The 27,206-nt window shown below is 46.3% G+C and overlaps 9 protein-coding genes across 9 annotated transcripts; 3 read left to right on the forward strand and 6 right to left on the reverse strand.

Moving 5' to 3' along the window:
- Positions 1-9,325: 9,325 nt before the first annotated feature.
- Positions 9,326-12,134, reverse strand: BT62DRAFT_959743 (cytochrome P450). The gene is made up of 14 exons (XM_043188515.1): positions 12,019-12,134; positions 11,387-11,967; positions 11,260-11,329; positions 11,067-11,204; positions 10,852-11,015; positions 10,701-10,801; positions 10,523-10,646; positions 10,459-10,472; positions 10,217-10,409; positions 10,109-10,165; positions 10,030-10,054; positions 9,853-9,975; positions 9,656-9,799; positions 9,326-9,607 (listed from the first exon to the last, which is right to left on the reverse strand). The coding sequence occupies exons 2-14, from the start codon at positions 11,694-11,696 to the stop codon at positions 9,541-9,543; spliced, it is 1,530 nt and encodes a 509-aa protein (XP_043045351.1). The 5' UTR covers positions 11,697-11,967; positions 12,019-12,134; the 3' UTR covers positions 9,326-9,540.
- Positions 12,135-13,819: 1,685 nt separating this feature from the next.
- BT62DRAFT_915664 (uncharacterized protein) lies at positions 13,820-15,346 on the forward strand (the record flags this gene model as incomplete). The annotated part of the gene is made up of 1 exon (XM_043183957.1): positions 13,820-15,346. One exon carries the CDS (start codon positions 13,820-13,822, stop codon positions 15,344-15,346), a length of 1,527 nt encoding a protein of 508 aa, XP_043045352.1.
- Positions 15,347-15,712: 366 nt separating this feature from the next.
- BT62DRAFT_999575 (uncharacterized protein) lies at positions 15,713-16,482 on the reverse strand (the record flags this gene model as incomplete). Its single annotated transcript, XM_043190830.1, has 3 exons — positions 15,713-15,783; positions 15,832-15,982; positions 16,138-16,482. 3 exons carry the CDS (start codon positions 16,480-16,482, stop codon positions 15,713-15,715), a joined length of 567 nt encoding a protein of 188 aa, XP_043045353.1.
- A 1,202-nt stretch (positions 16,483-17,684) lies between these two features.
- BT62DRAFT_984016 (uncharacterized protein) lies at positions 17,685-18,795 on the forward strand. Its single transcript, XM_043189824.1, has 3 exons — positions 17,685-17,921; positions 17,978-18,032; positions 18,088-18,795. The coding sequence occupies exons 1-3, from the start codon at positions 17,714-17,716 to the stop codon at positions 18,731-18,733; spliced, it is 909 nt and encodes a 302-aa protein (XP_043045354.1). The 5' UTR covers positions 17,685-17,713; the 3' UTR covers positions 18,734-18,795.
- Positions 18,754-20,797, reverse strand: BT62DRAFT_268115 (NAD-P-binding protein). Its single transcript, XM_043180305.1, has 10 exons — positions 20,745-20,797; positions 20,317-20,691; positions 19,918-20,256; positions 19,762-19,862; positions 19,615-19,701; positions 19,528-19,562; positions 19,322-19,471; positions 19,216-19,274; positions 19,080-19,163; positions 18,754-19,032 (listed from the first exon to the last, which is right to left on the reverse strand). The coding sequence occupies exons 2-10, from the start codon at positions 20,320-20,322 to the stop codon at positions 18,775-18,777; spliced, it is 1,119 nt and encodes a 372-aa protein (XP_043045355.1). The 5' UTR covers positions 20,323-20,691; positions 20,745-20,797; the 3' UTR covers positions 18,754-18,774.
- BT62DRAFT_1031116 (NAD-P-binding protein) lies at positions 20,313-21,710 on the reverse strand (the record flags this gene model as incomplete). Its single annotated transcript, XM_043178337.1, has 8 exons — positions 20,313-20,691; positions 20,745-20,915; positions 20,975-21,024; positions 21,075-21,179; positions 21,232-21,258; positions 21,309-21,345; positions 21,396-21,616; positions 21,673-21,710. 8 exons carry the CDS (start codon positions 21,708-21,710, stop codon positions 20,465-20,467), a joined length of 876 nt encoding a protein of 291 aa, XP_043045356.1. The 3' UTR covers positions 20,313-20,464.
- Positions 21,711-22,290: 580 nt separating this feature from the next.
- BT62DRAFT_999578 (uncharacterized protein) lies at positions 22,291-22,635 on the reverse strand (the record flags this gene model as incomplete). The annotated part of the gene is made up of 1 exon (XM_043190831.1): positions 22,291-22,635. The coding sequence occupies one exon, from the start codon at positions 22,633-22,635 to the stop codon at positions 22,291-22,293; it is 345 nt and encodes a 114-aa protein (XP_043045357.1).
- A 30-nt stretch (positions 22,636-22,665) lies between these two features.
- BT62DRAFT_1071066 (uncharacterized protein) lies at positions 22,666-24,773 on the forward strand (the record flags this gene model as incomplete). The annotated part of the gene is made up of 17 exons (XM_043178720.1): positions 22,666-22,811; positions 22,866-22,923; positions 22,977-23,093; positions 23,139-23,157; positions 23,209-23,320; positions 23,371-23,426; positions 23,474-23,552; positions 23,612-23,622; positions 23,669-23,756; positions 23,815-23,871; positions 23,927-23,940; positions 24,013-24,045; positions 24,095-24,109; positions 24,161-24,319; positions 24,370-24,419; positions 24,483-24,602; positions 24,651-24,773. The coding sequence occupies exons 1-17, from the start codon at positions 22,786-22,788 to the stop codon at positions 24,771-24,773; spliced, it is 1,137 nt and encodes a 378-aa protein (XP_043045358.1). The 5' UTR covers positions 22,666-22,785.
- BT62DRAFT_268237 (uncharacterized protein) lies at positions 24,752-26,763 on the reverse strand. Its single transcript, XM_043180307.1, has 3 exons — positions 26,684-26,763; positions 26,288-26,627; positions 24,752-26,235 (listed from the first exon to the last, which is right to left on the reverse strand). Exons 2-3 carry the CDS (start codon positions 26,474-26,476, stop codon positions 24,838-24,840), a joined length of 1,587 nt encoding a protein of 528 aa, XP_043045359.1. The 5' UTR covers positions 26,477-26,627; positions 26,684-26,763; the 3' UTR covers positions 24,752-24,837.
- Positions 26,764-27,206: the final 443 nt, after the last annotated feature.

Genomic DNA, 27,206 nt, shown 5'->3' on the forward strand with positions numbered 1-27,206 from the left:
TGGCTGCTATAGAAAGAGGTCATAGAGGGTTCCGATGATTTCCTGGCAGTTTGCCCTGACTTGTTCAGGGTTGGCAGGGTTGACTTTTTGATATAGTCTTGTAGGGTTATGGATTCTGCTTTCTGCCTTTGTTGCTCTTTGTACATCTCAATGATCTGCTCCTTCCAGTTGTTGTATCCGACTGACATCAATATTTTGATGCCTATAGCTGAAATCATTGTGATGTAAGAAGAGAGGACTTCTCATTTGAGGGCCTCCACCATTCTCCCATCATTGGTGACATCCTCTCATATTCCAGTGAGTCTGGCAAGTCATTCTAGCTCATTGAAGTAATCTGTTGCTGCTTTGTCCTCTATTTTATACTCCTTGATCTTTTATTTATGCACTTCTTGTACTGTCAAATCAATAAACTTGTTGTATATTATTTGTTTGAATACTGGCCATGAGGAGTATCAATAGTGTTCCCTGATAGTTGATTGGAAGCTCAGAAAAATCAGGGTCCACTAGTTTTTTGCCTTTTCCTCAAAGTAGGAGGCAGCAAAGATGATCTGGTTCATATCAGTGCTGAGGTATCTTATATATACCTTGAAGTACTGTTCACAGTTGATGATAAACCAGTCGATGTCATTGGAGGTGCCCTTAAAGGGCCATGGTTTTCATAATAGATTGGGTTGATATTACAATACTGCAGCATTCTCTGGAAGAGCACCCATTGGGTTGGGCCACTCAGAGAATGGGGGTCTGTTCCATTCATGCGGGGGGCCAGGGAAGGAGTGAAGGGAGTTGTCATCTGCCACAGGGCTTCTCTGGAGTGTGGCCTCCTTTCAGACAATGACACCATCCCGAATAGTAAAATCCAGTCAGATAGCTTCCAGATCATCACATACTGGTTCTTTTCCTGATCTGCTTGTTCTTGCCTGATCAGGAGATGGTTGTCCTTCTAAAAGTCAGCTTCTCTTTCCTATCTAAGGATTTCAGAATCCTTCATGCTGTTGAGCTGGTGGGCTGGATTGGTGTCAGATTTTTGTAAGCTGGCCTGCCATACTTCGGATTGAGGGGTCTGAGGCTTCAGCTTGACTTCGGATAGATAGCACTATATATACAGCTCATTTCAGCAGGATAGGTAGAGAGTGTGGCATGGGTTGTGGCTGGGTTTTGTCTTGATACAAGGGCATCAGCCCAATAGGGTCTTCCAGATGCCATCATTTGTACTCTTTCCAAGCATACTTTGTTGCTGAATACTGTAAAAGGTTTCGTTTTTCAGCCACATCTGTATACTTATACTTGCACCCTAGAGGCAACTCTTGCCAGCAAATGTTCTGCCATAAAAAGAGTATCCCCTACTCATACAACTCCTGATACTCCTTTCTCCTTGCTCACTCTATCTCTGCTATCAAGGCTTCTTCGTCTGATTCTTTGTTGGCTGCCTCTATGTATCATGTGAGGGAAAAAGGACCTTCACTGTCCTCATCATCCCTCTCACCCCCTTCGATCTCGCTGTCCTCTTCCTCAAGGAGGGAATTGATGAGTGGGTCATAGATGGATGGCACCACTGGTCAGAGGGTCACTGGAGATCCACTCATCGACTCTGGTGCTGGGGCTGGCAGTGTTGGACTCAGAGGTCATCTGCTGGATTAGAGGATTCCAGAGCTGACTGTATCAGGTGCCACCATGTGCTCTTGCCTCCTCCAGTTCTTGGCTATAAAGGCTGAAGTCTTGCTGGAATCCAGGATCGAGAAACTGGTGAGTGACTCTACTCTCCAGGAATCATTGGAGGGCTTGGTCAGAGATGTGAGTGTTGTCTGGTACCCAGAGCCTATAGGCTCTAAAGATGGAGTTGGTGTCAGAGGAAATGGTGTCAGTTTTGATAGAGTACTGGAGGGTTGAGGGGCGATCACCAGTTCTGGCTGATTAGTCCCTTCGGATTGCTTCACTTCTGATGATAATACTGGCTGTCCCTGCCCAAGGGTCGGTCTCTGAGTTGGGCTCCCTGAATAGAGATTCCTTGGAGTCAGTCTGGAGGCCATACCAGCTTAGGGAGGTGGATCCCAATCTAGTGGCTTTCTCCAGTCATCGTTTCTGTCACCCCTGGTGGGCATACTCTGCTTCTTTGAACTCTTGCTAGGCTTCACTCTGTACATACTCAGTGAGCTCCTCCTGGGCTCGCTGAGCTTCTGCCTGTCAGGCTTCATTCTGCTGCTGCTGCTGTACTACTGTATTATAGTCAAAGGGGACTTGAAGATCTCAGTCTAGGAAAACTTGTCATATGATTTGATCCCAGGCAATCCTCCCTCTGGCACTGGCCATTCCTGCTTCTGGCTGACTCCTGATGTGAAGGTTGTTGTTGGGATCCTCTGCCACAGTGATAGTGAGCTCCATGTTTGTGAAATTCTGGTGGATGCTTCTCCTGTGGGAGTCATCGAGCTCCAACTGACTGATAGATAGGTTTGACTCAGAGATGATGTAAAGGGAGCCATGGGAGGAGTTTGAGGTCATCTGGGGTCTCGAAGCCACTCAAGCAGCATCAAGAGAGTTCTGAGTATGGTTTTCAATCCCAGGGACATTTAAGATGAGGGAATGGCTAGAGGTGAGGAGGTTCAGAGGGATATCACTGGAGATCTTCTCAGGCTCCTGGGTGACATTTGCTGTCCATGAGTTCTGGAATCCTGCAAAAACAGGGTTGCAGTTTCTGCTGGGTCATTGAGAGGGATACTGGTATCTCTCTTCTTCTTGAGGGCTCTCTGAATTTGGGCTACTATGTCCAGTTTTGGATATGGATCATCCTTGCAGCTAGAAAGACATTCTGACAGAGGCAGGAATGTCATAGAGGGGTAGATCAGGGGTTATGTTTCAAAGGATGGTATGTATCTACTGGAATGCTTGATAGTGTCTGACTATCCAAGCTGTTACCGATTGTCATCTATAGCAGAGGGTGATGATGGCTAGAAGTTCCAACAGCATTCCAATGATGGAAGCTATTAGTTCAAAGAAGTCATGATTAAGATTGGTGTTTGTCACTGGAGGCATTCAGTTTCTCAGCACAATTGGGCTTGAGAAAGGGAAGATAATAGCTTTGAGCTAATTGTTAGACTCAAGCATCATATGAGTTATAGCATGTGATAATCAGAAGCTTCCTTGCACTTTGGAAAGTCAACTGTTTCACTGATGTGCTAATGGCTCATTGAGTCATAAGGCCATTCTAGTATGGCTCAAGAGTAGGATGATATGAATAAACTTTAGCTCGAAGCTAAGGTTACTAGTGAGATCAAGCCTCCTTAAATACTATACAGGTTTTGCTAATAATACTACATACTTATTGTGTCTTTCTCTGTCTGTTGTGCCCATTGTCCTTGGGCATTGTTACCATACATAAAAAGATTGTCTCTGTCATTGGGCATCGCTGTTGCATCAAAAGACAATAACAGACTCAGCTGGTTGTGATGACCAAGCTTTGTTCTCATAGTCTTAAGCACTCATTCTTGACATCTTGACTAAGCATAATAGAGGCTATGTTGAAGAAAGAATAGGAAAAATCATAATATTAGGTTGGGCTATTTTTCAAAAGGTGGGCAGTGCCACTTGATTGATGGCCTGAGAAATGAGTGAAGAGAGTTGTCATCTGCTACAGGACTTCCCTGGGAGGCAGCTTCTTTGTGCACAATTATCTTATCTCATAGTAAACTCTAGTCAGACTGCTTCTGGATCATCTTAGATTGGCTCTTTACTAATGCCACTCTTAGTGGCTTCATCTGATGGTGGTTGGGTAGCCAATAGTCAGCTGCTAGCTTCTGTCTATGGGTTGCAGTAGCTGGTTGGCCAGACTTCAGACTGAATGTGAGTTCTAGTAAGCTATATTGCTAAGGTCTGTACCAAAGAGGTGGAATACCAATATTGGCTTCAGATAGATGATGCCATATATGCAGCTCACTTCAGAGTGATAGGTGATAACCATGGCATTGGTCAAATCTTTGGTGAGGACTGATAAGCCAGTAGCCTATCAAGCTGATTCTTGGGGTGCTGTCGATTATATTCTTCTACCACATAATCAGTGGTGACATGTCTAAGGATCTCCTGTCATTCAGATAGTTCATTAATATATAATTTTCCTATGGAGATTGATAACTAGTTATTGTCATGCCATAGGAACATTATCTCTCTTTGGTATAGCTCCTTGAACTCCTGCTCCCTGTTCCTTCATATCTCTTCTTCCAGGGCTTCTTTATCCATATCTTCAGAATAGAAATATCTGGTGTCTCTAGTAACCCCTTGGGGTAGTTCACTACTCCCACTGTCCTTGTCTCCCTCAGCTAGCTGTTCCTCATCCTCCTCATCCTTAATGAGGGAGACAACAGGCTGGTCAAAGATACTCTCCTCAATCTCAGATGGTCAGACTGTCACTAGTGACCTACTGCTCTAGCTGTATACTAGGTTCAGTGATAGGGCTTGAAGAGGCTGAGGTTGTCATAGCAATGTATGTTGCTCTGGATTAGCTTCTGATTTTGTTGTTATACCTGTTTCCTCCTGCTGATCATGCAACCTCCACTCTCTCACTATAGATGCAGAAGTTTTCATAGAATCACTCATTGAGAAACTAATGAGCAACTCTGCTTCCAAGGAAGCCTTAGAGAGCATGAGCAGAGACATAGGCATTAACAGATACTTGAAGCTCATAGTGTCTGAGAACAGACTTGTCATCCTCGAGATCAGTGTCTGCACTAAGAGTGTATTGGAGAGGAGAATAAGTGAGATCCTTGAGGCTGGCAGAATGGAAATCAGCTTGTCTGGAAGATGAGATTCCATTGTCTCTCATATTTCTGGCTTTGTCAGCAGTGAGGACTTCAGGAGGTCCACCTGCCTATGAGTCTTACTTGTTGCTAGTATTAGGTTCCTGGAATATGAGTGAAGAGAGCAAAAGCTCTGAATGGAGCCCATACCAGCTCAGGGATCTGCTTCTAAAGCAAGAGGCCTCTGCCTCTCACTGCTGTTGTTGTCATTGTCAGTCCCACTCAGTCTTTTTAGCCTCTTGCTGGGCCTCTGCCCTGAGACAGCTTTTGAGGCTGGAGGGACTAACAGTTCAGACCTGCTGTTCCTCTTGTAATACTGCTGCACTATAGTTGAATGGGATATTGAGATTCCATGTGGAAAAATATTAGTGAATGAGCTTGTCCTGCACTTCTCATCCCCTTCATTCATCATCTGCTTGCTGATTGGGTGACCTCTCCATCCCACTGCTGATCCTGATAGAGAGAGTCTCTGTATGGCTTTGGGCAGGGGTGTCATAGAGTAAAGAAAGGTCATGGGAGTCACTCCAGGGTCTCTGAGCCATTCCAGTGGCATCAAGAGAGTCTCAGATATGGTCAGCAATCCCATGGATTTATAGAGCAGTAAAAGGGTTGGAGGATGGAGACTGCTCAAAGAAGTCTGAGAGGAGATCCTCATCCTTGTAGTTAGGGATAGAGGGCAGGACCCATGGGTTCTGGAACCCTATGAGGCAAGGGTTGCAGTTTCTGCTTGTTTGTCAAAGGGGATATTCATGTCTTTCTTCTTGAACATTCTCTTAATGTGGGCTGCTAGACCCTGCCTTGGATACAGTTTATTTCTGAGGCTGGTGGAATGTTTGTCAGGATTCAGAGATGTCATAGAGAGGGAGGTTGAGAGTTATATTTTGTAGAATGCAACAGATGTTTTAAAACTCTTGATAGTGTCTTATAGCCCAGGCAGTAACTGATTGGCATCTCTAGTATAGCTGGATGATCATCAATAAGCCTAATAATGTTCTGATGATAGAAGTGAGAAGTTCAAAAAACTCATGAGTAAAGTTAGAGTTTGATAGGTTGATGTTGATAAAGAGCATTTGGTTTCCTTCACACAGATTATGCATAAGGAAAGAGAAGTAGAAGCTTTGAGCTAATTGTTAGACTCAAGCTGCACATGATCCAAACACATGATAAACTGATGTCACTTCACACTTTGAGTGGAACATCAGAGTTCACTTATTGTGTATATAGATTGAGATGCATTAAAGCCTTGAGATTTGGCTTGAGAATAGAGTAGTATGAAGATAAACTTGAGCTTGAAGCTGGAGGTTATCAGTGAGAGTGAGCTGTCTTAAATACTTGTACAGGTCATGTCTAATTATACTACTTTCTATTGTATGTTGTCAAGTCCTTTGTGCCCATTATCCTGGAGCATCACTATTATACACAAAAGGTTTATTGTACATCATCAGGCAATGCTGTTGTGTCAAAAGACAATGACTGACTTGGCTGTTGTGATGACTAAGCCTTGTCCCACAGTCCTAAGTGCTGGTCTAGGCACTCTGACTAAGCAAGATAGAGATTATTTTATAGAAAAAAAAAAGTAAAATGGGAAAAATCATAACACTGACCTTAAATATGCTAATATCATTACAAGAAGACATGCTAGAAATAAAAAGAGTACAATCAAAATATGATCAGCAATTCTGGTCACATTGATCAAGGATGCACAGCCATTGATATACTGATGGGACATGCCTTAGAACAGAAAACTGAGATCCAAAAAAAGATATCTGAATAACTGGGTGTTGAACAGAGAAATAGAATGATGACAACAAAGCAATAAATAGAGAAATACTACCAAAAGGTGAATAGTGCATATAGCACTCAGAGACTTGTGCATGTACTTATAGTACCTTAGTGCACATAACACTGTGAGAGACTTTGCATCATACTGAGGTATGACACATAACCATTGGGTGGATTAATTAATGCATGCCAGACCAGAAGTGGTACATATTATGAGTCAAATAGAATGTCTGAACACTGGAAAAGAGAACATAGTCATTGTGGCTGACTCCAGACAGGAGAGATAACCCCAGAGGCCTGGAACAGTTCTCTGGTGTCAGAATGCTTCACTGGAGAAATAAGAAAGTGAGCAGATCTAGCTAGGCTAGCTAACCAATGTCAGCTAGACAGGGAACAGTGGGCACAGTTCTGATCCAGAACAGAATAAGTGTGGCAACTGTGACATGCACATGAATGATATGCCAGAGACTCCAGAATGGAGTCCCACACTTTGAAACTACTATATTTGGTGTGTCTTAGTAAGTACAGTAGTAGACTATTTAAGTACTACATTGTAAGAGTAGTAGATAAGTTTTCAACCCTTCACAGTTGCAGTGTATTGGGCACAAAAAGCCTTGCACCCTAGCTCTGGATTTGTGTTTGTAACTTCAGGCAAGAAAATAAACTTATTATTGATATCATTAAGGGAGATTTGAGAACTGAGTGAGGCACAGAAGCTCACAAGGAACTTGAGTTCAAATTGATAAGAGGTTTTGGATTGCACCCTAACCTGAGAATAAGAGAGCAGTGTCTGAAGGGCATCATCTTGAGTTTTTGAGGTATTTGTGATGTATGGCACTACAGATGGCAGAGGTTCAAATCCTTTAGCCTGTGGACAGGGTTATTTGTGATATTTCCACAGATCAGCAGGGGTTCAAACCCTTTGGGTCTGCTGGATGGCATTTTATTGTGTTTTGTGTCTCTGGATTGCATAGGTTTGAATCCTGTGAGTCTATGATCAGTTTTGAAACTTGTGTACAGAGATCTGAGCTCCTTAGCACTTGTAGGTGTGTTTGTGATTGGTTTCTGCCTAAAGCACGAAGCTTTGAGTCATGTATTGTGTGTGTTAGGGATTTTGATTTGATCTGAGCTGTGCTTGAGACCTTTTGAGAGCTTGTGGGATTGTTTTGACATATTGTATTGAGCTACAGTACCTTTGCCTTGAGGCCCAGCAACACCTGTTGCCACCTCTTGTTTTGATAAAATGAAAAGCTTTGAGACTTAGAGAGACCTAGGACTGTTGTATGTGTGCTATTGCTGTTTGCATGCAGTGGATTCATTGAAGAAGACAATTATATTTGCTGTTACTACTTTTATCACATTATAACCCCCCCAAGAACTAAGAGTACTGTGAGTGTGGATGTGAGTGTGGGTCTGATCAGTGGATAGGATTCCACTGTATCCATTTTCATCTTGTGCACATGCATGACCTCATCAATGTTCAGCATAGAGATGGTATATGATGGTCTTCATTTTTCAGGTCCAGTGGCCATCCCAGAAATCATAGCCATCCTCATTTCTTAGGTCTGCATCTTCATAGGCTACAAAAATTGAGGACATGGAACTGCACCAGTGATATCTCAATGAAAGAGACTGAAGACTTGTTCATAGATTTCATCATCCTTTATGACCTCACAAGCCAAGATCAGAGACCCTCGAATGGCTGAGAATACCAGGAATTCTCTTCACATCCAAGCTATATAGTTGAGAATGTAGTAACTGTCACTATACACCATCTTCTTTTCAGAGTTTATGAGGACCAGCCTGGTTGTGCAGTCAAATTCGTCGCCCCTGTTGTAGGACCGCATCATATCACACAATGCATGAGAAACAGACATTCGATGAACAGTTCGTCTTCAGTCGAAGAACAAAGATTCAAACACCTGGGGAAGAACTCTATATCTGCGTTTTCTTCAGCCATGGAAAGCTATATATCGGGAAGCCATTCAGCAACCTCCGTCATGATGCTGTCCATCAGTGGGCCTTGCTCAAAACACCTATCGTCTGGATTGTATCTCTCACATGTAACAAGCTCCTTTGATGACGACGTCGATAAAGAAGCGTGGCACAACTCATATTTGAGGTCTCTAAATGCGCTCTCGCTTCCTCGCTTCCTGGAAGGATATCCGGAAAGGAAACAGCAATTTTACAGACATTTTGAAGAGCCTCGCGATTGTCAGGAGTCACTTCGAGTGGGTTGGCTGTAGCCAACGCATCAGTAAGGAGGGTGCGGAGTTACTGTACCGGTGAAAATTTGATTTTTGCATTTGATGTCGAAACGACGCGTCCTTTCGTGCTGGACGCACTGCTGGAGCTGACGTAGTGCGGTTACGGAATGCACCTTTCACGCTACGTGTTTTTCGTGGTGAGAAAGACAGGGTGATGAAGCGTGACTTCTGGGCCTGGAAAAAATGCCTTTATGCTCCCGATGCCAGTCATGTTCCCCTTTAATACCAAGAAAGGTTCCGACCAGAATTTTCCACTTGGAAGTTGAATGTGAACATAGGTCCACAATACGGCCCGAATGCTCAATGACGGCAAACACCGAATTTATCTTACCGACGACCAGTGATGTTAATCGACAGCATGGAAAATCAGCATCGACGAAAAAAGAAGACAATCAATCTGCGTCTGGATATTTACTGATGATCTTTGGTTTCATAGGGCGAAAGCCTCACCGAGCACTGATCTCTCGTTCTGTTTATGTATGGCCTACATAACTTGGAATTAGGCACTCATTTTCCTAAAATTTGTGTCGACATTGTTAAGACCTTTTTTTGTGGAAGACATCAAAAACAAGACGATGCTTTCCTACAGAGTGAATAGCAACATTACAAGTTGAGGGATACCGAATTCTTATCGTACACTTTCATAGCCAAGATCGTAAATCAGACTTCTAACCAAAGCAGTCTCTCCAAAATGGGTACAACCCGTCCTAATCTAACAGCGCCTGTGTCTGAGGAGAACGCGTCTTGATTGTGCATTTGAAAGGCACGGGAAAGCTACACATAGAATTAAAAGTCACCCCACATCCAACACAGAAGCCTTACCTCAAAAAAGCGCTCGTAAACGTTTCGCTTGGTTCAACAATCCGACCTTCAGAATCCACGGCCTTCGTGAATGACAAAGTCGACACCATAGACGCGATGGCAATCCAGGCAGTGTTCAAAGCGATATAACGGCCAGGACAGATGCTGGAAGAATACCGTCAAGAGTGGTCGACATAGATACATCACACAACGCTTACCGTCTTCCAAAACCAAACGCCACTGTGGGTTCAGGTTCGCGTTCCTTCCCGTCTCGAGGCATGAACCGGTCGGGGTCGAACACTAGAGGGTTGGGATAATCCTTTTCGTCGTGAAGCATGGCCCTACATCGTCTGTGAATCCGAGGCTGGGAGATCATACATTGACTGGTGACTAACCAAGCGTTTCCAATGATCGTCGCGCCTACAAAGGGCACATAATCATAAACCGAGAAGAAAAAACATATTTGGAACGTACCTGCAGGTATGTAGTAACCTCTGTAAACATCCTCTTTCACGGTACGGTGAGCAATGCCTACATGAAATTTATCAAGTCAAGTGTGCTCATAGATCTGAATGCACATACCCAGTGGAACAACGGAGTTCCATCTCATAGCTTCCAACACGATAGCATCAATATAAGGCAGTTGTGGACGGTCATCAAAATTCGGCAAGCGGTTGCCATAACCAACCACGGCGTCCAACTCAGCTTGAGCTTTGGCTTGTACCTCGGGATAAAGAAGAAATGCAAGCATCGCGGAAAGGACGACTATCACGGTCTTTGGACGGTTCGGAGACTCTGAACAATACACAAGGGTTCAAACCTACCGTGTCAGCTCCCGCTAATTAAAACATGAGATCAGATCTTCAGTGAGCGCCGAGAAACACTTACCAGCAAAGGCAACTCCAGCCGTATTCCGTATGATTTCAAGGTGCGTTGGGGTGTCTGCAACCTCGGTCTTTTGCATCTTTGTTAGATTTTCAGAGACGAATGAAGGGGGTGCAAGGCCCTTCGCCTGGAGCAAGAGTCAACTAGACCGATATCAACGAAAGAGTAAGTGAAGGCATACCATGGACTCTCTTGTGTATTCAAATGGTTCTTCTGACATGTCATCGACGTCTTTTCTCCAGGCTTGCGCTAGCCTAATAAATTCTGCACCAGGCAACCAACCTTCACAGTGCCTACATTACCAGCCTGAGCAGAAAATAAAGAAAACTCACGTGGAAGATATTTCAAAATAGGGAAGTAGTCAACCAAAAAAGCCCCGACGTTCCCAACGATGCGAACACTTTCCAACGCCCGATCCACCAACTCCACAAATCGATCACCGTTCGGATCCACATCATATCCGTAGACGATTTTCATGATGGTGGAGCCTGCATGGCTAGAAGGCCGTCAGTTTCCCAGAACAGGCTATCGGGTACACCCAGCTCACTGGCGAACATGGTGAACAAAAGCGTCGGGAGATTTATGCAGCTGTTGTAGCAAAACCAACGTCGCTTTCATCTGCACAGGATAGTACGCCGGAAGTGCACGAGGCTGGAAGTGCTGGTGAAACATTCGACGATGCATTCTATAAAGAGAAGGATGGAAACCAGAACAGGAACAACATACATGGTTGTACTGACCTCCACCAATCAGAATACCTTACAAAAGCCATGTTAAATCCCCATCCCGTTAACTTTAACATCGTGAAATCTGTATGGGGTTATTCCGAACTCTAAGACCGGGGGAGGGGGAATTATGCATACTCACCTGGCCTATCGGAATAATTCCCGGATCGTTTTTCGAAGAGATCAATTGCTGCTTTGGCAGAGTTGATTACAACTGTCGGATTTCCGGGTATGTCCAGATACAAGATGTCGCCATAGGTGGTAGCCCATCGAGCAAAGGTGCGCCATGGGTAGTCTTCGGCGCGGGGCACATCCCAGAGGTTCCCTATGAGCGGGAGTCCCTTAGGTCCAGGAGGGAGAGGTGGACGTTGACGATTAAATGAGACAGACAGTCGATATAATAGTAAGGCACCGAATGACAGAAATGCCAGGAGGAGGGTCGAGTTCATCATGAAAGGGTCCCTGTGGGTGATATCTCCACGCTTCCGATTCCTTAAGTACTTATCTCATCTTGCTCCCGATTTATTCTATCAATAGATTTAAAAAGAGCAGATGATAGGTCCACCTGACAGTGAACGTGTGGTCATGGAGTACCAGTCGCATAACTCAGTCTAATGGACATCCCAGTTCCTCTTGGTACCGTGGCGTCAATGTCGGAATCAGGTATGAGCAATCACGGAAAGAACTGGGTACGATACTGGCGGTAAACATCGGTTTGGTGACCTAGCTTTAGAGGGAAACAAGGAATGACAGCCATACAATTGGTCTGCCTACCTTACTCGAACCTCTATGAGCATTGAAAGCGGAACACGCACATCAAAGATCAAGTGACGAACATAGTTGAATTGGGTGGAGATTCTATTGGCGCGCGGCCATGATCAGGGGCGTTGAGAGGGAAAAGACATCGTGGGACAATCGAAGGGAGCGAAGCAGTTGTTATGACGTCATTCTCGACTCGTGCACATTATCGTCCATTGCGGCATGAATACAAAGGGAGGGGTCCGTGAAGACCTTTGCCCAACTGAAAATAGACAGGCACTGTTCTCATGTTATCCAACCAATCTATAAGCTCTGAAGTATGCTACAGCCTGCCATATGAGACAATGAAATTGTTGAGCATGTCTTCGCCTGCGGATAGAGAATTTGGGACGCGACGATGAATCAGCAGCACAGGAGGCATTGGTGTGGACAACTGACTCTCTATTCTTGCCACATAACAATCCTTTGTCCTCATGGATGTTAGGAAGAGCGAGGAGTTTCATGCGTGCGAGCTAGCGTGAAAGAAAGGTCAGACTAACAAAAACCTCTCGGCGAGGTCGTCTATCTTCGATGACGTCGGTTACTTCCCATTCTATGTATTCCTTGATAGGGACGCTTCATCATTCTCTCATTCATAGTTATCCAGAATCGCCCACAAGGTACCTGACGTTTAGTCCCGACATGGACTGATGCGCTCAGCGAAACCACCCAACTTGCGCGTCGACGTGGAGGAATGGCTACATGTTGACGGGTGCTAGAGAGGATTGGAGGATGATTCATAATGATATCATTCACAAGCACACGAAGATAAGGATGAGGCAATCCCATCTAGATCAAGACAGCGAACATCTCCAAGCCGCAGACTCTGAGGATATACTCCTGATAGTTCCATAGTTCGACTCGGAAACTGCAACAACTTTCGCTTTCCTAGTGCTTCCGACTCTTGTTATAATCTTGATATAGCCCGAGTCAGTGTGCATCCACTTCGACGGTCTCTTCGGTAGAGTCGAAATTAGATTTTTTGTTAAAACACGTGACGAGGTACGCGTCAGCCGGTCCGGACATTGATTGACCTTTTCTCAGTCTTTCGTCTCTAAACCGTCTTTGTTAATACGAAGGCTCTTTTAATATCACTGTCTTCGTTTTACGAAGATCATATCTGCCTTCCAGTGAGCCCAGTCTCATACATGATTTTTTTCCGGGCGATGAAAGGCCTTCATGACTTACTCCTCAAGTTCGTGGTGTCCACAGCAAAAGCTTGCCTGTGGCAAGTGTTGTGTAGATCGCATAGCAGATGCTCAACTCGTGTCCAAAGGTTTTAACGACGCCAATAGTGTATCCATCTGAAGACAGTCGATATGTTTCAAAGGCAAAAAACATCGCAGGCGAGCACCATAGGGAACGATACTGTCAGCTTCGTGTGACACATGGAGACGTTTTCAATTTACTGACGATGTTTATTCTTAGCATCTACAGGGAGCGCAGCGAAACCGCGAACCGCACTTGCACGATGGAAACCGTTCGTAACGCATCTGAAGTTGGACACCATCTCGTCTCATTTTCATGACAACGACCAACGACGTGGCCTTCCTGCACTATTGCAATGGGCTAAGGCCTGAACCATACCAGGGGACAAGGCACGCTGTGGTGTGCTACGGGATTGTTGGCGACGCTTTGACCAGGTCAGGACAACATCCACATGGCCAAGACACCGTTTGCCACTGGTTGTTCCACCACAACTCTTTGGCCAGACAAGACCAGTCATAATTGGTATTTATACCGTTCCATTTTGTGGCATCCATCCCAAATTGCCATCATGCCCAAATCAAAGAAACCCCGTCCGACTTGCGCCCGCCGTATTCCCCAGAAGCACGATCTATATCCACACCTCTCCTCGACAAACGATCAGCCTCTGGACTCCGAAGTCGACGAGATCCGTTTGGTCATCGAAGACACAAAATTACGCCTCGAAGAACAACAGAAAGCCCCTCAGCTTGATGTCGCTCAAACTCGGCAAGAATCGAAGGAACTGCGAGCAATCATCAGGACTTGCATGAAGATCATACACCCGATACGCTGTCTACCATTCGAGATAATCGGCGAGATCCTCCTCCACACGCTTTCAGGACCCGACCACTGGAACAACTACCCGGAGGTCCATGACTACCACCACGGCCCTTGGGCATACAGCCGCGTATGTCGACGATGGAGAGCCGTTGCCATCTCTTTACCCCGACTCTGGTCGGAACTCCTTGTACCCTCAAACTGCGGCTCCTACTGGCTCCACGTCAAGAACCCCATTGGCCGTCTACAGCTATGGCTCCGTCGCTCCGGCTCTTGTCCTCTTCGCATCCTATACAGCGCCTCGGGTAAATGCAGGCCCAAAGAGCACGACACCATCACCTCCCTGCTCTTCGAGCAGAGTGATCGGTGGGAGGTATTCAGATGGATTGGGTGTTCAGATCCCGAGCGCTTCGAGCGGCTTAGCGAGGTGGTTGGACGGGTCCCTCTTCTTCGCCACCTAGATCTGCAATACACCATTGCAGACAATCCACAAGAACTGGAGACGGCAGCCTCGTACACAGGTTTTACGGCTCTGCAGCCTCGTTTGGTTCGATTCCATGCCGAGAGATTCCTGGTTGATCCTTTCGAACTGCTCCGTCTCGCGCCCAATCTCTGGGAAGTCGCCCTGGTGTTGAATCGCGCACACGGGGATATTCCAAGAAAATGGTTTCCCCCAAGTCGATTGACGCACTCAAGCATACGACGTCTCGTCGTCAACCACCCCTATATGATCGCATTACCCAACCTCATCCTCCCCCAGCTCAAATGCCTGGGTCTTCGTTCTTTCACCCTCGACGACATGCACCTTGTCGCTGGGCTCATCCACCAAAGTCGGTGTCCCCTTACGAATTTCTTCGTCCAAGGCCAATACCGTTTTCACTCGTCCCTTGTCCAGGTTCTGCAGGCCACTCCTGCTCTGGAGCTGCTGACGCTAGCAGGAGACGATTCCATGCCGCTGTATCAATATCAAGAGGGCATTTTGGAGCAGCTAACGATTCAGGAAGGGTTTCCAGTCCTTCTCCCCGCTCTAAAGGTCTTTTCTTGTGATGTTAAAGGCGTTGATCCTGAGGCCTTGGTTGCGATGCTGGAGTCCCGCTGCGAGGAGGGACATCTACAGAAAGTCAAGTTATGGTGCGCTCAAACTCCCGTCAAGAAATGGGTGGGTGCGCGTTTTCTGCGACGTGTCACTGATTTGAGGAAGAAGGACGTGGAAGTGGTTGTCGAGGACATTCCTTGGAGTAATTTTTCCCAGAAGATGGAGGATTTAGTAGAGTCGTAGGATATTGATGGTAGCACGAAGGACAAGTAACCTAAAAATATGTGCATGCCGCAACAATATGATTTTGATAGTATGGCTTTGTCAGTAACCTTCTGCCTGGCGAATAAAGTAAGAGTTAGAGATGACGTCAAACTCGTAAAATTTGACAGACCTTTGAGGTGTCTTTTATCAGTGCGCAGTAAACCCATATGAAGGGACTATGAGACATAAGAAGAGCGTCCTTCGCTGTATGACAAGATCTGCTTCAAGGCCCGATCGAAGCGAACCTCAAGATCTGTCAATTATAGTATTGCGTGCGACAGGATACGGCAGGGACAGTCAGAGCTTGATCCCAAGCACAGTTACATTGATTTGGGTTTGCTGACATCAGATATGGGAGAGCTGTTCGTCGGTGCCATCTGGAAGTATTGCGAAATGCTTCAACAAAACTAGGATGCCTATGCAATGATCAGGACGACGGCAAATTTTAAGGTGCACATACGCACCTGCTTTGGTAGATCCCAAGTTACGATACCGTTCTTCTGGCCTTGCGGCGAGACATGTTCGAAGTCCAGCATCCGCAGCGACATCGAAAAGACAAGTCGCCATGGCACACCCCACTTCAGGCCCCAGTATATGGATTGACCTCACGAGATACTACCTGTGAGATGGTAAGGACCACAGAGTAAAGCCAAGGAAGAAAAGAAGACATGTCTGCAGCATCACGACTCAAAAATGCTGCAAACTGTGATAGTATCTCCTCGTTTCCAACATACCTATGGATACCTAAAACTACAGAAAAAAAGACAGACGCGGCCTTCCGTAATATGCTTCTTGCAACGATGACGACTAGTGCGAAAAAAGCAGCGATTGCTGCTGCATTCGAGAACCGACATTTCTTCGTTGGAATTTTCGGGTGGCGTTTTGAGTGGAATTAGGAATTCCTGGTTAGGGTTGCCGCACGCTGGATCCATCTGGATTACATTCATCGTAGCTGCCTCACATCGTTCAAGAGAGGGAAGACCACTAACGGCGTGTATAGTAAACTGTAAGCGTAAGGGTGATACGGTGAAGCCTGCCCTAAATAGCACGTGACTACCTTTCGTACCCGCCAGATCTTCCACCGTTACTCCTATCACCCTACCCTTTCGGTACATAATGGCTGACGCCGAACATGAAGTTTTACTCTGCTTAGAATCCAAGAGGAATATCTGAAGCTAGAAAAAGACTATCATCGTATGCTTCAAGACGTTTATCAAGTCAATCGCAACAGGAAACATCCCTGCCATTATGCATTCCTCTATCACCAATGCCCTCGACAAAATCCAATCTATCCCCTTTCTCTCATTTCCTTTGACATCATCGGGGATTAACTGCTCTCTCAGATATAAAGATAAACTTCAAGACGGTCTCACATTGACACACTCGTTGCACCTGATGTCGATGCTATGCTCGACGCATCGCAGCGACCATCCTATGACCAAGGTATGGGCTCTGTTTTTAGCCGTCTCAGAATTATAACTGAACACTTCAACCAGACGACCAGACGGGTATTGACGCAAATTACCACAATGGCTGCGAATTTACCGCCCACAAGATTGAAGGTAGGAGCTTGTGGATGGACGACTTCCGCAACGCCCATCACCGGCGCTCTCGATAAAATACAGACCTATCCTTTCGTTTCGTTCACTCTGGAGCGAGACAAATTGCTATCTCGAAAACCGAGTTTCTGGATGGGATGAGGCTCCTACTGTCAAATTTGGTACGCTCACTGCATCTGATGTAGGAGCTATCCCTGACCCATCACAACCTTCATCCTTCGGGAAAGGTATACCACCTTCGTCCGCCTTTCTCATTGGCACTCTTTGCTCACCATTGCATCATCTTCCCCTAGGTGGTCAAACTATCTATGACACGAATTATTACAGAGATCGCAAAATAACCTTGGAGAACTTGGAAGTTTACGCTAAAGATCGTGAGCAGAGCCTTATGAACAGGATTAAACGGTCCCTTCTTTCCACATTGTTCGTCGGTAAAAGCATAGAACTTGCCTTGTACAAGTTGGCACTGTACAATAAAGGAGGAAATTTTGATTGGCATCGTGAAATTCGTTTCTGAGTTCCATTTGTCCGGATGCACAGACTAGCTACAGATCAATAAGGTGAATTATACGGTAATACGGATTACGCTGGAAATGATGCTCAAAGTGGCAGCACTCAATATTTCGGAGGTGGGAAGTTTGTATTGAACGACTTATCTTCATACGGATCGTGGTTTACGAGACTAGGAATAATGTTTCGGAGCAGCTGTAATTTTGCACTACCTAGTGCTGTTGATGGTTCCGGGCCGGTTTGCCGACATCGCTTCTGACTTAACGTTCTGGTGAATATGCAGACTATCACATTTGACGCGTCAAAGCCTCGAACACCTTGCACTCCTCGAGGATCCGAGTCTCCAAGTCCCATCTTGGGCGTTGGAGACAATATCGGCTCCGGAGACACTTGTATCGTTGAGAATTTGCTTGCAGATGACTTGGCTGGCACCGCTTTCGAGAGTTTGAAGCGCGAAGTGCATTGGCATACGATGTTTCATAGAGGTTAGCTGTTGTAGAATTTGACGTGACATTGAGACGCTAAGGAAGGTCATTGGCAGGAGGTGAAGTTCCGCGACTTGTCGCTGTGGAAGGAATTCTCGAAGAAGACGGGAGGTTTGTTAGAAAATGTTCCTGTCTGGCCCTTTTTGACTGACTGTTGTTTCACCAGCTTCCCACTCTACCGCCACCCCGCTGACGAATCTCTTCCTCTCCGTCCATTCACGCCTACCGTTTCCCTCATTGCCCAAGCTGTTTCAAAGGTAGTAAACCACCCCGTTAACCACGCTCTGATACAGCACTATCGTAGCGGGAACGATTATATCTCCGAGCATTCTGATAAAACTATCGATGTCGTCCGAGGTTCCAGCATCGTGAACGTCAGCATCGGCGCCCAGCGCGTGATGTTTCTGCGCAGGAAAAAAGATCTCTCTCCTACGAAATGTGCTCAGCGTATCCCACTACCACATAATTCTATGTTTGTTATGGGACTTAACACGAATCGCGAGTGGCTGCATGGTATTCATCGAGACAACCGTCCGGTGAAGACTAAGAGCGATGTCGAGACTGCTTTTGGAGGCGAGAGAATTAGCTTGACGTTTAGGCATATTGGCACTTATTTGACGAACGATTCGAGCTTGATTTATGGGCAAGGGGCTGTCGGAAAGACGAGAAATGAGGCGAAACCAGTAGTCAATGGGGTACCCGAGGAGTCTCAAAAGTTGATTGATGCGTTTGGGAAGGAAAATCACGAGAGCCTATTCGATTGGGATGAGGCTTATGGGCAGGGATTTGATGTCGTGAATTATACAGTGTGATATCCACAGGAGTTCTTCCCGTGTAACTAATAGATGTACGTCTAATATCTTGTTTCAACACCTTTCCAAGCTTGCTCCCCGCCATTATCTATCATCCACCTCGCAGTATCGATTAGTGTCTCTTCCGGCGATCTGAACTTCATGCCAAGTGCTCTTTCAGTCTCACTGCTATCGATGGTGAACACTGGCGTGTTGACAAGATCCACTGGCACAGAAGGCAATAAGTGTGCGCGTCCAGGAAACTCCTTGGCAAAAATTGATACGAAGTCCGACGGAAAAATAGAAACGTTAGAGCAGCCCTACTACATTTAAATTGATTGTAAGACTCCTGATGTGCAGCGCTTACCAGAACAAATCGACGTCCGTTGGCTTCATCTTTTTCGACGACGCGCACGAAAGTCGTGCACAGGTCTCGAATGTCGACCAAGACCTAGTAGAAGAAGCCATGTGAGAACATCAGGAAGGGCAGGTGCAAAGCTCACAGGGCCTCCAGATGTAGTTTGGAAATTCCAGTCGGCGCGAAAAAGCGGCCCGGCTAGCCCTACTTCGTTTTTAGTCGACCAGTCAGACGCAGAGTAAAAGTTGTACATTGGTTAGAGCCGTTGTTAATACCGAAAGGATCATGGCCGTGGGTCGGACCGTAGACGAAGCAAGGTAGCATATTGACAAGCGCAAAATGAGGTTTGGTCTCCTTCATGAACTTCCACGCAGCTTCATCTGCCAGCTTCTTCGATGTAGCTACCGATATCTCGGAGTCAATACAGTGAGGAACTACGTCGTTCAAAAAGACGTACTGTAGGCTAACAAAGGATGGGGTGCATTCTTCCCACTGAAATGGTTTAAATTCATTCGTTCAGGAAAGATCAAGCCGTTCCACTGACTATTCGTAGTCGCGAGGATTCCACGACTCGCCAGTTATGTGTTCGGTATGATTGTGTACGGAAAAGTCCGCAGCAGCAGCAATAGAACTATATGAAAATCCGCTCAGAGGCTTGAGATGACGAACATGGCAAGCTTTGTCCCCTCACCTTACGGTGACAACCTTCTTACACTTTGGGGACTTTGCTGCCGAGCGAAGGGCGCTGACTGTGCCGTTTATATTCGGGATAAGGATACTTTTCTCATAATCCTATACTCCGTTAAATATTATTATCGGTATCATGATGGAAGGTGCAACTGCGCACCTGAGAAACGCCAGATCGCCAATCAGGGAGTTGGGCGATGGTATGTATAAAATAATCTATACCCTCGAGGGCCTGGTCAAAGGCTCCTTCTGCGACGATATCGCCTACTAGCACACACCCCAACTTTCCTGACGCTGCATACGGTACAAAGGACGGTAGTGCCAACCAAGCGTCTGCCTTGGCCTGCGTGCGTACAGTACCACGAACGTGGTATCCGGCTTCCAGAAATGCCAACGCTACTTCTGTAGCAATAAATCCATTAACGCCAGATATCAGGATGGATAAATGCATATCAGGTATGAAATCAAGGATGTTGTTGATATCATCTTGGCGTATACCCTGGTTAATGCCGGTGGGTCAGGAAGAGGCCGGCAATCCTGACGGGAGCAACTAATTCACATGCATGGATGAAATGTGGGTTCCTGTTTACGTTCCTGACAGTCATTGGTTGACTATCAGTCTTGGACAGATCAACATATGCCACTAGTATGTAATAGGCATGAGAGATACGTGGTACAGAAAGTGCACATTTACTCAGGACCTATCATCACAGTCGAGGTTCCACAGGCAAGTCGGTGCTAATAATGACGTCTTTCCACGACTCCAATACTTGCAATCGCTCGGTAAGATCCTGCTTGACAGCGTCGTAACAATCGGGGCCGATCTGTAAGCTTCGGGGAATCACTTTGCCTGAGGCAACGCCTTGACCTTTAACCACATCCACGATGATTTCAACGAGCATGCGGGTGTCACCACGTTGGTTTCCATCAAGGGCTGCGTTCAATCATGAATAACGTTGGGAACTCGCTGAAGAGAAATAATCGCACATGTACAGATATCATTTATAGCACCAATCATCGGCCTGTAGTCTTCAATTCGGTCCACGTATGGTGAACGATTGTTGGGGTCGACGATTTTCGTTTGAAAATATCCAGGCTCTATGTTGATGCTGCGGATTCCGAGAGGACTGACTTCCATGTCCATAGATTCTGATATGCCTGGATAATCAACATCAACTTGAATGGCTTGGTAGCAAGCAAATATTCATAGTACGGACCTCTGACAGCATGCTTTACTCCTACGTACATGCTTAAAGCCGCAGATCCCCTTTTCTGGCATCAGAAACAGGTACAAAAGACTCGAGAGAAACTACTCACTGCCAACCACATAGCGAACCAATCCAGACTATCATGCCGGATTTCCGCTCACGCATGTACGGAAGAAAAGCACGAGCAACGTTCAGTGCGCCAAAGAGGTGGACACTGCGGTCAAGCCAATAAGATGTTAAATTAAACAATAACTAAGAGCGAATACTTGAATTGATCGTAAGTTTCTTCTGGTCTAGAAAATAATCAGCTTATGGATAACGAGGTTTAGACCGCGAAACACACGTGAGTTCCTCAGCAGCACCGCAGGTAAGATAAGAACCTAGACCCGACGGAATCAAGATAACCTGTGCAATATGCTGAACGACCTACCGGCATTGTTGACAAGAACGTCAATACGGCCATGCATCTCTATAGCTTTTCTAGCACACTCTGCCAGATCTACGGGTGATGCAGTTACATCAAGCTCTAGAGTATTAGCGCCTGCTTTTCGAAGGTCGTCCAGTTTATCAAATGACCGCCTGCGACCAGTCGCAATGACCTTGTCACCTCGCCGGAGGGCAGCAAACGCGAGTTCACGACCGATTCCAGACCTAATTCCAAGCCGATTAGCAAAATTTGTAGTAATGAGTACACAAGCGTGGCCCACGATGTTCCGGTAATAATCCAGACGAGGGAAGCCACCATGATGAAAAGCGAAGCAGCGGCCAACTTCCTTCAACGTCACAAAAAAATTGCCTGTTTGATGCGAGGGCTGCACATGACACCCACCGAAATAACCTACAACCACAATATCGGATAATGGAAAGCAGCGCGTCGACCACCCGATCCTTACATAAGTGCCTGCCAAGTCCGGTCCCCGCCGGTCGAATTAGTAACGGGAACAAGTTCAATTCTATGAACTTCATCAATAATACTTGCTCAAAAGCAGAATAGCCTCAAACGCGAGTCGGATTTCCTTATCCCTTTGTTATAATTGGGCTGTATAAGCCAAACTTTATTATTTTGGCCGTTGCTACGGAGCCAACAACTTTCATCAAATTGTCGCAGCGTTCTGCAGGGAGACTCAGATATCCGAGGTAGTTCTCTGATCTAGAGGGCTTCGGCAAATCTTAGGACCTCAGGTAACTAGCTGATGAACAACATCGGTGAGGACTTGTGATTACAATAAATTCTCTTCGTCCATGGAACTACGAACTCAGATAAAATAAACTGTGCAGTTGCGGCAACTGACACATTCCACTGGCACCCTCTAAAAAAAATTGTGTTAGTTGCTTCGGATATCGTGTGGGCCATTGAATTGACGTGCATACTCCAGGAACTTGCTAGGAACCAGGAATCTCGACGCCTGACAAGTCGCGCCTACCACCGGCAGTATTACTAGTGATAGACCGCTCCCGGGCTCCCTTAGCACTAAAACAGTCTTGTGATCTAAAAGCTCGGGCAGTCGATGACCATCAAGGCAGCGTCTCCGAGTCCTCAATCCCAGCCTCTTCCGGCGAATAACAAGACAGTAATATGATTCTAGAGTATACATGAAACAAACAAGTGCCGGTATCATCCGCAGTACTGCCGTGATCCGCGTTGGGCTAGCGCGTATGGAGTCGCCCATCAGTATAAATTATTACGTGACCCCCATAGCCTTCGCATTCACTTCGTCCGACAAACGACGAACCTGATCTAATTTCGTTTCTGGGAACGATTCCAGATTGCTTTATAACTTCGCCCGTCTCGTCTTAAAGCCCCTGCTCGGAGCTTCGACATGGGCCAGTATGATCAATCCCTAGGGTTAGGCCTTTTTCCAGCTAATTCAACAATTTCATCTCAACATTTCTTGTCTAGAGCTTTATTAATTGGATCATGGTTCAATGCCATGCTCTACATGCTCGAGTTATGGCATGTCAGTTCTACGACGATGAGCTGTAATGTCGCTGCCTTACTCTTTTTTTCCAGGGATACGTATTCTTTTCCACTTTCCGTGGTGACACCATCATCGTCAAGTGCATGGTCTGTATCAGTCTCCTGGTTGATACACTCGGTACAGCCAACGACTGTGCTTGTATATATCTGGTATGTTAGCGCTGGTCACTGCCGACTTCTTCTGATAGGTAAAAGTACACAATCACACACTGGGGTAGGCATATGTCCCGGTCATATTCCGAATCTCTTAAGTAATTTGTTTCAGGTGACAAGGACTACATCCTAGCACAGAACTGGGCCGTTCCTACCTATGTCATATTATCAGGAATATCCGCCTGTAATGTGCAGCTGTTCCTCAGCTACAGATTTTGGACCTTGTTCGTATTTACTAAGTATCAGAACGTCTCCAACTGACTTGGCTCTACAGAGCAAAGAATTTACTTGTAACCGTTGTGCTCATTACGTTTAGCTTTGCGTCGCTCGGTAGAAATTCCTTTGAAATTCATCCTCTAGGTTAACCCTAGCGATAGGTGGTGCTATAGCGAACGGGATCACGGTTGTACGCCATAGTGACTATGCGCAACGCAACTTCAACATCAAGACGGTCACGTACGCATTATCTTATATCCGTGTTTCTCTTAGAAGCTGTACTAAACATTTCCGTTTAGAATATGGCTTGGTATGCGAAATTACTACTCTAGAGCCCCGCCTAATCGCAGTTATAGTGGCCAGTGCCGTCGCCGACGTTTCAATAGCATCTTCTCTCATCTTCCAGCTCCAATCAACTAAACCGGTCTTCAAAGAAACCAAGGCGTATGCCATCTGTTTCTTGTGCTTCCTTGCCGTAGCTCACATACCACGTTCTTGTCAGTTTGATTCGTCGTCTAACGGTTATGGCAATACAGACAGGGTCTGTTACAACAGTGCTGTGAGTCTAGCATTCTCAGCCCCCATTCACTACTCTTATATCCTGGCGGTTGCAGTGCTACTCTGTGTCGTGAGTCAGTCATGATCTGTCAACATTTTCCACCTCGCTAAACGGAAATCTTGTCAACACTCGCTCCAACAGTAATTCTTTACCTTGTAAACACCGAGAGTAACGGTATGTGTATCATGTCGCCTTGGTACTCTCAACTTACCGCCCGTTGCAGTCACTGTCGGCTTTGGTAAACTGACCTTTTGATATTTAACATGCTTGCAAAGCTGAAGATAAATAGGATTCTGTTTGGGACGCGTGTACGCTCTGACCATGTTGTTCAACCTAAATACTAGGGTAAAAGGTCGCCGGCATACAGAAGAGACCATCTATCCCCAGGATAGCGGCAGCGTAGGATTTAGACTAAGAAGTATGAACAGTTCGGATCTCGGAGGGATAAGTGCGTGGGTTCTCTGGATTGCTTCATTCCAGGCTCATCTTCTTCCAAAGGCGTACATCGAACGGCTATCGTGCGTATAGATGGGTCAGAAGAGTATGGAGTAAGCAGTTTCTTTTAATATTATGAGTAGTGAATTGAACGGCCTTTAATTTGTTGTAGACAGAGAGCAGGAATGTTCCTGACGTTGGGCGTAAGAAGTCGGATTCGAATGGCAAGAGTGGCGCCCCGGTGTGATGGAGACACCGTTCGCTACGCCCTTTATACGATGTTGGTTGGGGACCATGTACGTATAAGCGAAACTTCGCGTCAATGACCATCGCTGATATATCAGGATCCCGCGAGCCATCTAAGCACCATCGAGGTAAAAGGCCTTGATCCAAGTGCATATGGTATGTATGTGCCTTTCCGTGAGTTGTCCGTGAGCAAGGAATGGCTCATCATGCATCATTCTTGACCTGGACAGCAAAATAAAAATAACAATCCGGCTGACACAGGAGTATGATCCGTTTATCCCTACATCAGCTACAGTACCCTAGCCCCGCATCTCTCAACACCTTCATCCGGCAACGAATCAAGCTCGATTCCGCAAAGAGATGTGCAGTCCCAACGCCAAGGGTCAAACACCTCAAAGGCATATGCGAATACATCCTTTCTTCGATAACATCCATAACCCTTGCCTCCGTAACCGCTGCCTCACAACGCTCCCTCTTCCGGTATATTAGTTCCAAGTCTTTGAGATGCGGCGCCTCCTCCAGGATCCTCCGAACACGCGATGACGAGATCGAACAATAATCGTCTTCTTGGCCAAAGTCGCTCTCCCTCACGACTAGCTTCTCCAGCTCAGGAATCTTCCGCACGAGCTCCGCTATATCCCCCGATAGGATGGGGACACGGTCAACGATAAGGTGGCGGAGTGAATCTCCGGAATGTCGGAATAAATGATCAAAGCAGGACGGATCAAAGCGGCGGCGGGACTGCTTTCGGGGACCGGAGACAAGTGCGAGTGTCCGAAGATTAGGCAGTTCCATGCGTGACATTATGTCCGTCAGTTGGATAGGCGAGCATAACACGGATAACGTCAGGGATGTGATTCCCATGCGTCGAATGCTGCTGGGAGCGAAGCGAGTGTGCCCATAGATTGTCGTATGAGGAATGATTGTCAGATCCGTCGCATTCGGGAAGGAGGCGACGATGTCAGGTGTGGTGAAGTATAGCATCATGTCTTCTAGCACTAGGGTACGAATCTGGGACGCGGGGAAGGTGGTGGATCCGTGAGCGAAGAAGGGCGTCTTGGAAGCATGGACAGTCTGGAGTTTGGCGGCGGTGGAGAATCCTGGGAAACGATGAAGATGGAAGGAATTATCGGTCTCGTGAACTCTTAGGCTCTCGAGCATCCCCAGGTCTATTCCAGGAGCAAAGAGATGATAATATGAGCCAGTCGGAAAATAGGCTCTGACCTCCATCGTACGCCATCTGTGTGCCTGCGTACGAAGGAGGGTAATTAGAGGTTCGAACCAGATTACGAAGGCGCGCATAGTGTCCTTATTGATCGTGCCAGATCGAGAATAGAGAATTATGGATAGTGGTGATGTATTCGAGCGCTGGAGATAGAGATTAACGATGTCTCGCTGTTTTTTGAGTATTTTGCGAGGTTGGACATCGATGGGGATACCGATAGTAGACCATATATGAGGTAAGCTCAGACAGATATCTCTCCATCTTGAGCACACCATTGATATACGAAGTATGGTATGGGGATGCTCCGAAAAGCAACATTCTTCGAAGATCTGGAAGAGGAGTTCGGGGGGTAGTTTGAAAATCTGCACATCCGGAGGTTGGCCGCTGATAGGACACACGAAAGTAAATTCGTGCTTCTGTCTGGAGCGACGTTTCTTGGATTGGAAAAGGCGGCCCTTCTGAAAACCATATTAGTGGAAGACAAGTATATGGAAAGGACCAAGAGCGTACGGTAGTCCAAGAATCGACCTTGATACTTGGACAGATATTGACCAGCGTGCTTGGAACCACGGTAGTTGTGAACCGAATCCAAGTGGACGAGGACTGACTGAAAACGCTGGAGCGGCGACTATTGTTGCGCTTCGTGTCACCTTCCACGGCTTTCGCCCACCTCCGAAACACAGACCAAGGCGCCATCATTGGGAGTAAACGAGAGATATGGATGAGAAGTCTAACCTCTCAGCGCAGGCCTTTTCTTAACTCCTTGAATTCTCGTAACAATCACGGATGACTGCAGTTCTGGTTTCAAAGCTCCATGGAGATACCATTGATCGGGTATTTATGTGGCCATCTAAAACAAGAGATAAGCCAACTCAAATAGCATGATGACGGAAGTATTGCACGGACCTTCGGAGACGGGTATTTAGTCGGAAAGATGACATTGCATGCAAGGTATCACTCCTTCGACTCAATACTGAGGTTGCATAAACCGAATTCACGGCGAGAAGGATGTATTGAAAGGCCTGTAGTATTCGATTCAGTTACGCGGGGCCACTCCATTGCGGACATCATGTTAAGATATGTTCCTATTGGAGATAAATGGACTATTAAAGGAGTGAAACGCGCCGCGACATACCAAGAGTATGCTTGATACTTGGAACTTGTTGCTTCAGAAATATCAGCAGTTGAAACGTTGTCAACAAGGATAAGCGTCTGTATATTCGAGCTCCACGGGCGGTGATGTGGTTGCGAACCTTGGGCTATAAGAAATGATGGTCTGCGAGGGAAAAAAGGGAGGTCACCAAATCCAACATTCCCTCCTGCACAGATCATTGCTCGACGCAATGGAGATCCATGGTAGCGATCCAGTGACAGGTCCAAGATACCTGTCAGTGAAAACGGAGCTAGTGAGACGGCGAGGGTGGTATCC

The sequence above is a fragment of the Guyanagaster necrorhizus genome, assembly GCF_019112545.1.
Source record: "Guyanagaster necrorhizus MCA 3950 unplaced genomic scaffold BT62scaffold_2, whole genome shotgun sequence".
NCBI classification, from domain to species: domain Eukaryota; kingdom Fungi; phylum Basidiomycota; class Agaricomycetes; order Agaricales; family Physalacriaceae; genus Guyanagaster; species Guyanagaster necrorhizus.

Excerpts from the sequence above, each read along its gene's own strand:
- BT62DRAFT_959743 (XM_043188515.1), bottom strand. The coding sequence starts at position 11,696 with ATGATGAACTCGACCCTCCTCCTGGCATTTCTGTCATTCGGTGCCTTA. Across the intron at positions 11,330-11,386 it reads GAATTATTCCGATAGGCCAG|ATTTCACGATGTTAAAGTTA; the intron begins GTGAGTATGCAT and ends AACCCCATACAG. Across the intron at positions 9,608-9,655 it reads TTTACGAGCGCTTTTTTGAG|CTTTCCCGTGCCTTTCAAAT; the intron begins GTAAGGCTTCTG and ends TTCTATGTGTAG.
- BT62DRAFT_268237 (XM_043180307.1), bottom strand. The coding sequence starts at position 26,476 with ATGATGGCGCCTTGGTCTGTGTTTCGGAGGTGGGCGAAAGCCGTGGAA. Across the intron at positions 26,236-26,287 it reads AGGTCGATTCTTGGACTACC|AAGGGCCGCCTTTTCCAATC; the intron begins GTACGCTCTTGG and ends TATGGTTTTCAG.
- BT62DRAFT_268115 (XM_043180305.1), bottom strand. Across the intron at positions 19,863-19,917 it reads GGCGATCTGGCGTTTCTCAG|GATTATGAGAAAAGTATCCT; the intron begins GTGCGCAGTTGC and ends AACGGAGTATAG. Across the intron at positions 19,563-19,614 it reads AATCCTCGCGACTACGAATA|TGGGAAGAATGCACCCCATC; the intron begins GTCAGTGGAACG and ends AAACCATTTCAG.
- BT62DRAFT_984016 (XM_043189824.1), top strand. The coding sequence starts at position 17,714 with ATGCAGACTATCACATTTGACGCGTCAAAGCCTCGAACACCTTGCACT. Across the intron at positions 17,922-17,977 it reads GCATACGATGTTTCATAGAG|GAGGTGAAGTTCCGCGACTT; the intron begins GTTAGCTGTTGT and ends GGTCATTGGCAG. Across the intron at positions 18,033-18,087 it reads ATTCTCGAAGAAGACGGGAG|CTTCCCACTCTACCGCCACC; the intron begins GTTTGTTAGAAA and ends TTGTTTCACCAG.